This window comes from Hippoglossus stenolepis, chromosome 3, assembly GCF_022539355.2.
Source record: "Hippoglossus stenolepis isolate QCI-W04-F060 chromosome 3, HSTE1.2, whole genome shotgun sequence".
NCBI lineage: Eukaryota > Metazoa > Chordata > Actinopteri > Pleuronectiformes > Pleuronectidae > Hippoglossus > Hippoglossus stenolepis.
The window spans coordinates 25,595,138-25,607,401 of record NC_061485.1 but is presented as its reverse complement, the minus strand read 5'-3'; the positions used below and the strand labels follow the sequence as shown (position 1 = coordinate 25,607,401).

Genomic DNA, 12,264 nt, shown 5'->3' with positions numbered 1-12,264 from the left:
ATCTGATGGAGCAAATCATTCCCTGTGATAATGACAGGTATGTGAAGTGAGTGATGTGGATCAAATCTATCAAGCGTATAATCATTATGTTTTGATATGAAGAATGTTGAGCAAAATGCCAGACAAAAGTTTAATAGTTTTCTTTTGCTGGTCATCATAGGCCAGTGCATTGCCAATACTGGTTTATGACAGAGAGAGATAATGAAGGAATTATATGGAAATTATATATGATGTGATAATGAGATTTTTATAGATCAAATCCATGCAACAGAGATTGAGACGTCCTGACTTGTAGTTCCTTTTTTAGGTCTAACTCCTAAATCGCTGTGTTACACAATTCCCATAATGCTTTTCAACTGTAACACATTCTTTCTATCATAACCCTTAATAGGTCCTTTAAATGTTTAATTAATTACTCATTACGTATTATTTCACATTTCCCTATGGTTTGCTGGAAAGAATGAGCGGTCTAAGGCAAAGTCCAGGCCTGCTTTTGTTTTATCTTTTGTCAAAGACTTCTTTATTTTTGGCTCAACAAAGAACTTGTGAAAAGGTTTGTGAAAGGGCCAAGAGTTGTTTTAGAAGTCAAAAAGAAAGAGCATAAATGTGAAGCTTACTGAGCTGCAGTACTCGAGAAACATATATGTGAAGTAAAACAATTTTTTGGGGTTTAATCTAGGATTTGCTGTCTGTTTTAGGAAGAACCTAAAAAAATATAAATCAATCAATCAGTACCAGTTTAGACTGCATTGCATCATAGTCTTTTGGATCAAATCATATCATGGTAAAATCCCTTTGTGTTGACTGAAATGGTGTCAAATCACATTCGCATCATAATATAGATGAATTGTATCATATGTATTTGGTAGGAGCTTCAGATGTATCTTTAAAGTAGATTTTTGAATGGTTGGCGATACATTAAGATGTGCTTCTAATAAGCATCACTGATGGAGTTCCATATCCCTAGTAATCACTCATCTGCTTAAGTAATGAAGACACTTTATTCCTAACCTGACCTCAGCTCGGTCAACAGCTCTGTGCCTTCCTCCACATTCCTTCACTATAGAAAGAAGCCAGTCTATAGTTCGGGAGTATTTAACAGGGTTGTCGTCACTTTTTCAATATTTAAATTAGTTGAAATAATTTGAACTTCTTAATGTTATATTTGCTCTATGTATTTGCAGTGCCTGTTCTGCCTCACTTTGGTGGCAAGCTAACATTATAACTGTCAGTTAGTTGCATTTTATAAAGTATGCTAACATCCTCACCACCATACACAAGTCTTCTCTTCAGAAGAATAGAAGAATTCATTCACAGTGTCTAGAGACTCTAGACTATATAAAGATGGATGACATGACAGCTCTCTAAAGTGGAGCCAAAGCATGTTGAGTGCCTCCTGGTGGCTTGCTGAAGTATGGTTCATAAACTTTGTTTCCACCATGGTAGTGGATAGGACATTGACCAAACAAAAAATGTTAAAATTAACCTGAAATAAAAATTGTACCAAGATATTTTTGTCATTTTAGTTCACATTTCACACTGACTTATATAAATGTAAAAATTTCCATTACGTTTGTTTGAATTTGTTATTTGATGCAATACAACTTGTGAAAAGTCATGATTCTGACTCAAAATGGCATCTTCGGCGTAAGATGGCAGCGTTCGTATATCCAGGTTTTTCCTCACTCTAGTTGAGTGTAAAGAGCAGAGGACGGCGAGACCTATGTGGCAAATTGTTATTTGTGAAAATGGGCTATACAAAAAAAACATGATTGATTCATTCACTTCTGAATAGTGGGAGGAGCTGGAGACAGGTTGTCCATCTTTATATACAGTCTTTGTGTCTAAACTAAGATTAGTTTGATCAGATTTAATGCCAGTTCGACTTTTAAATTAAAAAGGACATCCTAAATATTAACTGATGATTAGTGCCAGACCGTCTTCTTAGCACTGCATGTAGCATATGTTGCAAGTTCATGCACCCTCCAACTCCAGGCTCACCAGAATCTTGCTGGTCAGCAACAAAGACTCACAATGTAAAAAAAAACTTTGAAAATGTATACCTTATCATATTCCTCTCTTATTGCAGAAGCTAAATATACTTCCCCCCCCCTGCTTGGCCTTGAACAGCCTCACAATATGACATCAACTGTCCAGTGCCTGGTTACACAAGCCCACCCCAAAAATGTCAAAGTTAGGGCATTACTAAGATAAGTAGCTGCAGTGTAATTAGTAAAATTCAAAATGTGGCCGCCTACACCCTTTTTAATCACAGTACTGTAATGCCTTACACACTGTATTCTGCTGGTGGCATTAATGCTAATGACACAGTCAGAGTCATTGTCACAGGTTTGACAAAGCTTCCAGCTGATTTCACAGGCTGAGTAGTTACTCTCCATGACATGCAAACTTAATCTTAATGTGTAAAATTGTTGGATTGCCCCTTTATATGGATAACTACCTCAGTGGAAATGGAAGTTGGCAGATTTCTATTCTCTTACAGTGTGCATTCTCATTCAACACTAATAGCTGATAGTGAAATCTGGCATTTTTATTGTTTTAGTTCGTGGCCTTCTTGTTGATCTAAGAGAATATGAAAGATGTATAGAAAAAATGAAAACAGTCAGTTTGCTTACATTCATCAGTCATCCACCAAACCCTTTGTTAAAGTGTGAAGTGGCATTTTGTGGAGTGGTGGTACACTCTCTGCCAGCTCCTATTAATAGTCAAAGAGGGAGAGAGAAGTATCTTTTGAGGTCAATCATTTCCTTCCTCTCTTCTCTTTAAAGCTGCCGAATGGAGCTTGTTAGGCAGGATGAGCAACACACACAGTAAAAGAAAACACCCATTTAGCAGCTGTTTCTTCTTCTGTGCCACCTGAACGTCGCACCGCCGGCTTGTATCCGCAGGTTTTTGTCTGCTGCGTTTTTTCCCCCCGTCGTTTCTCACTTCCTCCTCTTGTAGTTACCTCAAAATAAAAAGAACCAATTATGTAACTTAGCAGTGCTATAATCATGTTTTCCTGTTGAATGCTTGTCATATTTTGATCAAAATGTCGTATTTTAATCACATCCATAATTACTTTCCTTTCAGATTAAAGTTCTTGAATTCAAGGGAGAGCAACCCATTCACAAGCAATTGGATGAGAGTCCTATTAGCCCTCGGCAACTAAAGATGATGCTACCATGGAAACAAATTGTTCTGCTATCAATCACTGGATGCGTTGCAGGTAAGATATTTTAACAAATACTTTATTTGAGTTTCACTGCACTTTATGTCAAAACAGCATCTCTCCTAATACATTTGCATTTCAATGCATATTAATGTGTTATTCCACAATCATAGACTAACTAGCATCTCTCTAAGGTTAGAGGTTAGAAGTAGCTTTGTCAATGAGCAGTGTTTATACACAGAGTTGTATCTATTAGTGAGGAAGAGACATAATCAGAACAGATGTAAATAACCTCAGATAATCTTCCTGACCAAAAAGGTTACACTGATTAAGTTGCAGTCATTACATGTACAGCGTTCCAGCGCGATGTCCTTCACCGCTCCCCAGAGTCCTGCAGCACGTTGACAGTGCACTGACTGGGAGTCCAATCCTATTCCTGTTTATGACCGGTCCAGATCATTATCAGGATCCATGCAATGAATCCAGCCCTGCATTTTGGCACAATCTACTTGCCACCGCGCCTCACTCTGCCCTTGTGTGACCACCTGGGATTTGAGCAAGAGAAGCACTGACACTGCACCAGAATGTCAACTCGTGTTCAAATGACATTGTAAATCCCAATGAATGTTATTCAAATTGGCTCATGGGTAATTCACGCCTGGCGCTCGTGGGAGCGAGATCCAAGCAGCTTCACCTTCCGAGCAGACAAGTGTTTTTAACAGGGCCTTGGTCGCTGCCTATAGGTGCTCATTGTTATTCACTTGAGCTGATAGCAATCATTATGATATCTGAAGAGACATCTTGTCTGACTCTATATTCTGGGACCTGCACAAAGTAAACTGACACCTCAGATGTTAGCTTGCGTGACATTTTATTTAAATTCACATTAGGGAGAGGCTGTTAAAACCAAAGGTGAATGAGTTTGATGTGGTAGCAGCTGTGTGACCATTTATTAATAGACCATTCTGCACCAGTCTTTTAAAATGTGACTGTTGTTTCCTAAATTTAACCTTGGTTTCCTCTTGTTTAGGTTCAAGCAAATGTAAACTTCTCAGTGTCCCTGAACAAACACTAAGAGTTGCAAATCTTTTTTTCTCAACCCGTCAAAGTGAAGTAAAGGCTAATTTGTTGACATGTTTTTACTGGTTAAACCCACGTGTAGAGCTGCTAGCCACATGCTGCAATCTGTTAGCAGTAGGATATTAATTAGGCCTACTCTGGCCGTCTGTTGACTCTGCTTTCATTTAGTACCAGATTGTGTTACGCATCCTTTCCTTTTAAGCTGCCGGCAGATGAGCACATCCTTATGGCATCAATTAACTGGTGCATGTGTAGTATGACATAGATGTTCTGGAAATAGAGCACTCTGCTCTATTTATCAAACCTGGCACTTATAGGGAATCATTACTTGTGGAGGAAATATTTAAAAACTGCCTTTTTGTTACATGAGTCGTCAACTCAGCACAAGTGTTAGTTCAACTGTTAATTTCTATTATTAAGCTCTTGATCCTGGCAAGTAATTATTACTGAAGACCACACTTATCTTGATGTGCCAGATTTGTAATGTTTTGCTATTGCTACAAGTTAAATTAACATGAATTACTCAGTCTAGAAGAAACATTGTGAGAAATATAATCTTTTTACTCTGTTTAGCTTTTTTCTTTGCTTCTACTGAAGTTAAATGCTTGGGGTTAGGGCTATGGTTAGGGTTATGGCCATTTTCAAGGCAAACCCTTTGTAAAAACATAGCGCTGGCAGTAGCAGGTCCGCTGCAGAACCACAGCTGGACCGTAGCCGGTGAGAACAGCTGACAACAGCAGCAGCAGAAGCGTATTGTAGCTTTTCCGCCACCAGGTTGGGATACAGAGAAACCCAAAGCTTAATATTTACACTGTGGCCCTTAAGAAGCCTCAGATTTAAACCATCAGTCAGGGACCCTCACTCGACAAGGATTCTAGTATCCGTTTTGTTTGTTGTTGTTTTGGTCACTGCAGTGTACTTCAGGGGACGTTTCAATCCCCAGAAGTAGCTGCTGAGTGAGCGCTCCTAGCTTTCACGTTGCTCTCCGGGGTAAAGTCATTCCACTACGTCAAGTCGTTGGTGAAGATGTTTGCGACAGGTACAGGCAGCTGCACACCGGGACACAGGTGAGTCTGAATGAGACAGAGGCAGCTGCCCAGAGGAAGAGAGGAAAACTGCGTGGTCAGGCTCACAGTATCTTCTGCCCTCTGCTTAGAAGTGGTGAATCGACAGCTCATAGCAATTTAATATGGTATACTACTTTTTATTAGATATCTGTTTAGGCAAAAATGTTGCCTATTTATGATCCATTAGTGGCACAGTTAGCACACGTTAGCTCGGACAGATAACTTGGCTTGTTTACTGTATTACGTGAAGGTTGCTCTTACCATGAATATCCAGCCAAAACCACCAAATGGGGCTTGATAGTCTATATAATCGATTAATATTAGCATTCGACTACAAAATCTACTGCAGGGGGTACACCTCCAATATATATTATATATTATACAATAATAAAAGCAGTGCATAACTTATCAGTATTTTTTATTTACAAAATTTCGACAAAATACACTCAATTACATTGGTCAGTGTATTTTCTCTTGTGTTAGGTTCATCAGAAAAATGCACCAGCATACAGTAAAAATGATGCCAAATATGTCAGCATTAACTGTTAGCAGCCTAACAATGATACATGGAATGTACTTCACCTTATAGAAAGGTAAGCAAATAACGTACACAACACATCATGGGAAATGTATTCCTTTGATTTTCTTTGGAAAAATCCACAGTGCTCAGGGAATAGGAGACAACATACTGTGTATTGAAAAAGTAATATAGACTGTCAGAAAGTTCCACTATTTCAGCAAGATTAACTATTTGTCCTCACAGTATCTATGCTTTCGCCAAATCCATCCACTATTTTCTCTTAAGGTCAAAGAGACAATTTTTCTGGCTTGTACTGCAATAGATTTTCTCCCCTTTCCCTAGTCTGTACAGAGGATGTCATATTTCAAGGGCCAAGATGGAGGACGGAGCCAAGTGACCTCATTTTACCAATCAACTCCCCAGACCAGCAGGCTACCATCACGTGTGAGGCAGAAGGGGGTCCTCATCTGCAGTACAGGTAAATGACCACGTTCATGTTACATTACCCACGTGCATAAGCTCAACTGTCTCTCTGCTTTGGCTCCATATTCCCATCACATGGTGAAAATCCATCGCTGCTTAATTGCTTTTGAATCTTGATTGCTGCTCCCGCGGAAATCAAAGAGGGTACCGATAACGTTGATTGCTATTGATTTGTTAAAGAACGCTTTTTTGGGGCACCAGTTATGCACCATTCAACAAAAAGACCTACTTCAAAGAGTGACTGCTTAATTGAGCATCCATTTCTAAATGAAAAAAGCCTATCTATTTTCAGCCCCAGCTATGATGTAGGGTAAGAGTCAGGGAGCTGCCACTGTGGTTGATGAATATGCCAACACCTCTGATATGAGCGAGGTTAACTTTATTAATGATAAGATTTAAGCCACTGTACGGATGAAGCTGATGATTTATAATATGGTGCGCGGCTTAAGAAATCATTAGCTGGAGAAAAGGAGATTCCAGCAACTAATTTGCACCACAGATCCTTTGATATCTTCTTGGCAATTCCCTGGCGGTACAGGGAGCCCGCCTGAAAATGGCAGCTGGCTGTGTTTTTTTTTTTTTTTGTGGTAGATTGTGTTTCGGAGCTTGGTCAGCACCATGTAGATGCACAGCAAGCAGGGGACAGAGGCAATAACCTTGTGAGTGACATTCTGCCAAATGCTTACATTTCCCATAATGTGTCTGCGCTGAAAACATGGTCCAGGCACAGCAGCGGGGGGTATCATTATACTTGTTGTGCAACCCGAGCTATCCCAGGATGAAGCCAAAACCATCACTTGTATTATTTCATCTGCAACTTAGAGCATTCTAACATCACTTGTGTTGCCGAAGAGGTTTTCTCTTTCCGGCTCCTTCTGGTGGTAAAGCAGCGGTGAGACATGGTCTTGTTGTTCGGAGGATCTGCAACTTTTTCCTGACCTGAGTGAGCACAGGTCTGACGTAATCTTTCAAGAGCAGCTATGCAGAGATCATTGCTATGAGAGTGTAACGTGTTATCCTCATATTAAAACTACACTTATTAATATGTTACATAAATAATTGATCAATGGATCAAATAGACTGCTTTTGGTTTTATATCCAGGAACATTCACTTAAGGGCTTTGGTTTAGTTTCACCGCTTTCAATCAACTGAGTGTCCGACAGCAGAGGGCAGTTGTTCATAAAGGACACAAAAGACTCTCATAAATGGACAGTATTTCAAGGTACTACAAGTTTTATTTGTCACGTATTTGACGAGAAGGACAGGTCAGCTCAGCTATGCCATTCAATAAGAGCAATGTCATAGAGGTTTAAATAAAGTACATTTAAATAAATAAGGAACTCAATACAAAAATAACTAATTACAACACTATAAACATTAGATGATGCAATTGTAAAACCCAGTGACAAATATAAACTGTATAAAACATTTAGCAGCTAACATGTCAGTTTTATCTGTCAGAAATGGGCCGAGACCAAAACAAAGCTAAAAACAATATTGTCAGGTTGCTGGTCTGCTAATGCTGGATGTGCAAACATGAGATAGTTACTTAAGGAATTGCACTTTTACCATATTTAACTCTAATAGCTATTTGCCTATTGTTTTTTTTATTTCCAAATATATAATCCAGTATTTGTTCAATAATAATTATCTTATAAGATTTGAATGAAGATAAATCGATATTATGTCTTGAAGAGACCTAATGATAAAAGTAAAATGACTGCCCCTTCTATTTCTCTGATTTCAAGAAATATCATCCTGCTTTTCTCGTGAGCCTTGTCTGGTTGCTTTCTTATTCTGAATGTTTTTTTTTAAAGTGCTTTACTAATGTAGTTTTTGAGCACTCAGCTTCAAAACAGCATTCTGCTGTATCTCACATTGGTGATGGTCATTTAGGTCAGTGGTGTTTTGGAATCAGTTCCATGAATACGAAAACAAAATATGAAACCAGGTTTAAAAGGAAGAACTGATGTTTGAGTGAGCAATCGCTTAACACTGTGGCTTGACATTGCTTTTAAAGACACTAGATTCTTGTCCCTAATTTCACTTTGAGCAAGGAGTTCTTTTTTTTTTTGCTTTATTTGGGCTGCATCAGTTTTTCTGACACTGATCGTCCTTGAATTGTTTCCCTTCAGGCAAGGAGAGGATTTTTTTTTTTGTCCTGGTGATAAAATAGAGAGCATAAATTCATGGCAATTTATTTCACTAACCCTGTAATTAGAACCTCAAAATGTCCTGAGCAGACCAGAAAAAAATGCCTTTAGGAAGTGGTCATGCTGTGATTTTCCAGAGTCTGCAAACCATGCACGGGCCTACACCCTGCAACGAACACTGTTTGTTTAATTAGAAATGCCAAGCGAGAGGGTATTACATTCAGAGCTGCCCACTTAATTTTCTTAGTTACTGCTGCAATTAAGAAAAAAAATCATTCATTTGGTTTTATATCCATACAGAGAATTGGGCCACCCAATATTAAATTTGTCAGAAAATATGATTCTAACCCTCCAGAGGGAGGAGGCAAATAGGCTTGTAGCGTTGAGGATGGCAGTTCACTTAGAACTGAGGGTTTCAACTTTTCTCCTTATCCTACAGTGTGGAAATCACAACATTCAAAAATCATAATATTTTACAAGGTTAAAATTATTATTATTACAAATGTATCATTATCTTTTATAAGTGTCATAGGTTTCCAGTACAGCTGCAATACAGCAGAATATAGATATTCATTACTCTACACTACTCCTTTATACAAAATGAAGGTTTTAGACAGTTCAAATATGCCCATGTCATACATTTCTGTGAGAAATCTTTACTGTACCATTATGTTAAGTGTATTGTATCTTCATAGTGATAAATATAGCAAAAGTACATAAACAGCCTCAAGGATAAGGCTCATTATTCTATATTTTTGTGACTATCAGCAAATATGTGACCACACTCAAGCCGAGGCTGTCAGTTCACGTAGAACTGGGTGCTTCAGCTTCTCTCCATATCCAACAGTGTTGAAATCACAACATTAATAAATCATTATATTTTGCAAAGTTTATATTATTAGCGATGATATGACCTGGTTCCATCATATTATATGGAGCAGTTTGTCAGTGTGGCCAAATGAATACAATGTCATAGTCTGCTGCTGTTTAGTGGAGCACAGTTTAATGTGAAGTTATACCAGATACATGAAGTATGGTGTTTTGTCAGACATAGTTTGTTATTTAGTGCTACACTACTATTTATACAAAACAAATATTTCACCTCTGGAGTCTACGTCAAAAATCCCAGTTGAAGATCTTTACAATGTTATAATGCAAAGTGTATATTATCTTTAGTGTTATTTATTATTTAGGAGAATGGGAAAGAGCTTAAAGAATAAGGCTGATTATTCAATGCTTTGTCACTATCAGCAAATATGACCGAAACTAATAAAGCACCAGTCCATCTCTAAATACTATCTGATCCGACTATACCTTGAATAAAAGTTTAAACTAACAATTTATTAGCACTTAAATGGCACTTACGTATAGCACTTTGTAGTTTGGCTTTCTTGGATAAATTGTACTTTCTTGATTCTTGTTGTTCTGGGTTTGTACCCTCATGGTTGATGCACCTATTGTAAGTCGCTTTGGATGAAAGCGTCAGCTAAATGAAATGTGATGATTTCTCTCAGCCCAAAACCTATTGGTTCTTACTGAAGATGGGAATCTTCAGAACCAGTTCCCGAATATAGAACTTCATTTGTAAAAGAGTGGCTCAGTAGTTTCCTAAAACATTGCAGCGGCTGCAGTTTTTATCAGCTGTAACTCAAATGTGATGAAATAGTGGATCAATTACTGACTTTTTTCTGCTCTGGAGTAATACACATTTAGTGAGCTAGTGGGTATTTGCAGCATCAGGACTGCAAATTTGGTATCGATTTAGAACAAATGACAGCGGCCGTGTTAATGGAAATAAAGAGACATGTCAGCCAGTGCCACATTGTCGCTCGCTGATGTGTTTTTAATAGTTTTGGACAACTACGGAGCTCAATGGCTCAGAGGAATAAGACATATCAGAGTTTGGCAACACAGAACAGCGCCAACAATCCATTGTTCTTTTCATGGAACGTATTGACAGTAAGAAAAATTATACAGTATCACAATCCTCGTCCTTTAATTGGCATTAATCATTATGAGTAGCTGTGTCAATGTTGGATCGTCAATTAGAAGAGTCACAGCTTTACAGACTTCACAGTGATCACACGAGGAAAAATCTCATTAGCCACTAAATGGAGAAAGCAAGGAAGATGGAAAGTTCAAACTAAAAACTAAATGAACAATTCTTCTCACATAATTGCGTCTGTAATTAAGTGAACAATCTTGATTTGAATACTGAAATTTAAAAAAGATATGAAAGTGGAGAATATCTGTATTAGTTGAAAATAATTTGTAGTTGATTTAAATATTACAGCGCAGACAGCAGATGTGATGAAATGAGAACTCAGACCACTTCATGTCTTCATGCTTAGAATAACCTCTGTGAGTTCAGGTCACTCGTTAGCACAGTACCGGATGATTTTGTTTTCAACACTCGGATGCTCCTCTTCACCTTCACGTCGCCCACTTGGTGACACGGCAAATGTACGCTCGGGAACCCTGACAGTTCTGCGGTTGACAAATAGTCCGCTGTAGCGCCAGAGCGCACTGCAGGGCTCAGAGCCCAGCTTTATGAATACACCTGTCACTGTGTTTACTATGAATCTGCTGTAACACAGGATCAAGGGCACTGCGGTGATTGGAAAGGAGGAAGGAAAAAAAGTTCCCCCGGTTGGTGTCTGTGCTCATGTAACAGAAAGAAAAACAGCTGATCTTTATTTCACTAGTTTCCCGGTTACGAGGCACATCCCAGTAATGATCATATTCTGGATATCGTGTTTACATGGAACATTGAGAAATCTAGATATTCACATGCCTGTATACATGATAAATACAAGTATTATTACAATAGTAATCATATTAATAAAAATAATAATGATAATTATAATTATTCTATGTCTGTGGTCTGAATAAACAGCTTTTCTAGAAGGCAGATATAAGGCATATGTTGATGAATATACATTTACTTCCTCTACTTTTAATTTGATACAAAACATAATATACACACTATAGATTGAAATTATAATTGTGTCTGTTGACAAATGCTAGTGCCTGTGCGTCGTAGTGACGCGACCGCAGACTTGCGGTTGATCCGCGGGTCGGGTGGGTAGGGTCTTAAAAACATTTCTGGTTAATAGCGGATGGGTTCAGTGGGTGAAATAGGCATCATACATCATTAATGTGTAGAATACTAGTAAATGAAACATAGGGCCCTGTTTATTGCACCGTGCAAAGTGCAGTCAAAAGTCTGGTGCGCAGGGAGCGTGTCTGTGCGCATTTGGCCATTTCGCCATTTTAGTGGCGTATCTGATAACGGGGACAGATTGAGATGTACTGGTTGTGTTAGCGGCGGAATAAACAGACATTGCTTTCTTACTTTTATCCTTCCCTATAAGTAAGTTTAACCTATGAAAAAATAAACAATGCAAAGGGAGATAGTTTACAGATTTACCTTGTGAAAGCCTCCCTCTCCCTCTCCCTCTCCCCTCTCTCTCTCCCCTCTCTCTCTCTGAGACTTGCACAGTCAGCCCTCACCGAAACGACACAACACTGCTGCACGGGGCCCACTCTCCTTAAAGGGAAGGATAATGGAAGTCAGCAGAGGGGCTCCATAATTATGCAAATGCCTGTTACCATTTCAATTTTTCAAAAAAAAACAAGAACTTTACTTTAAATAAATGTGAATTTAATTAAAACCAGCCTTCTTAGGTGTAATATGTTACCATATTATCACCAGTAGAGGTGGAGTGGAATGTTCATGCGGGTGCTGGTCTCTAAATTGGTAAAATATATTTCACTGGTTGGGTGAG

General features: G+C 38.5%; 1 protein-coding gene across 1 annotated transcript in view; it reads left to right on the top strand.

Moving 5' to 3' along the window:
- Positions 1-12,264, top strand: part of cntn3b (contactin 3b) — a 56,963-nt gene that overhangs the window by 4,355 nt on the left and 40,344 nt on the right. The window contains exons 2-3 of the mRNA XM_035153144.2: positions 3,094-3,229; positions 6,182-6,317. Of these exons, the coding sequence (XP_035009035.1) occupies positions 3,175-3,229; positions 6,182-6,317 (191 nt within the window). The 5' untranslated portion in view covers positions 3,094-3,174. The remainder of the gene's footprint in view (positions 1-3,093; positions 3,230-6,181; positions 6,318-12,264) is intronic.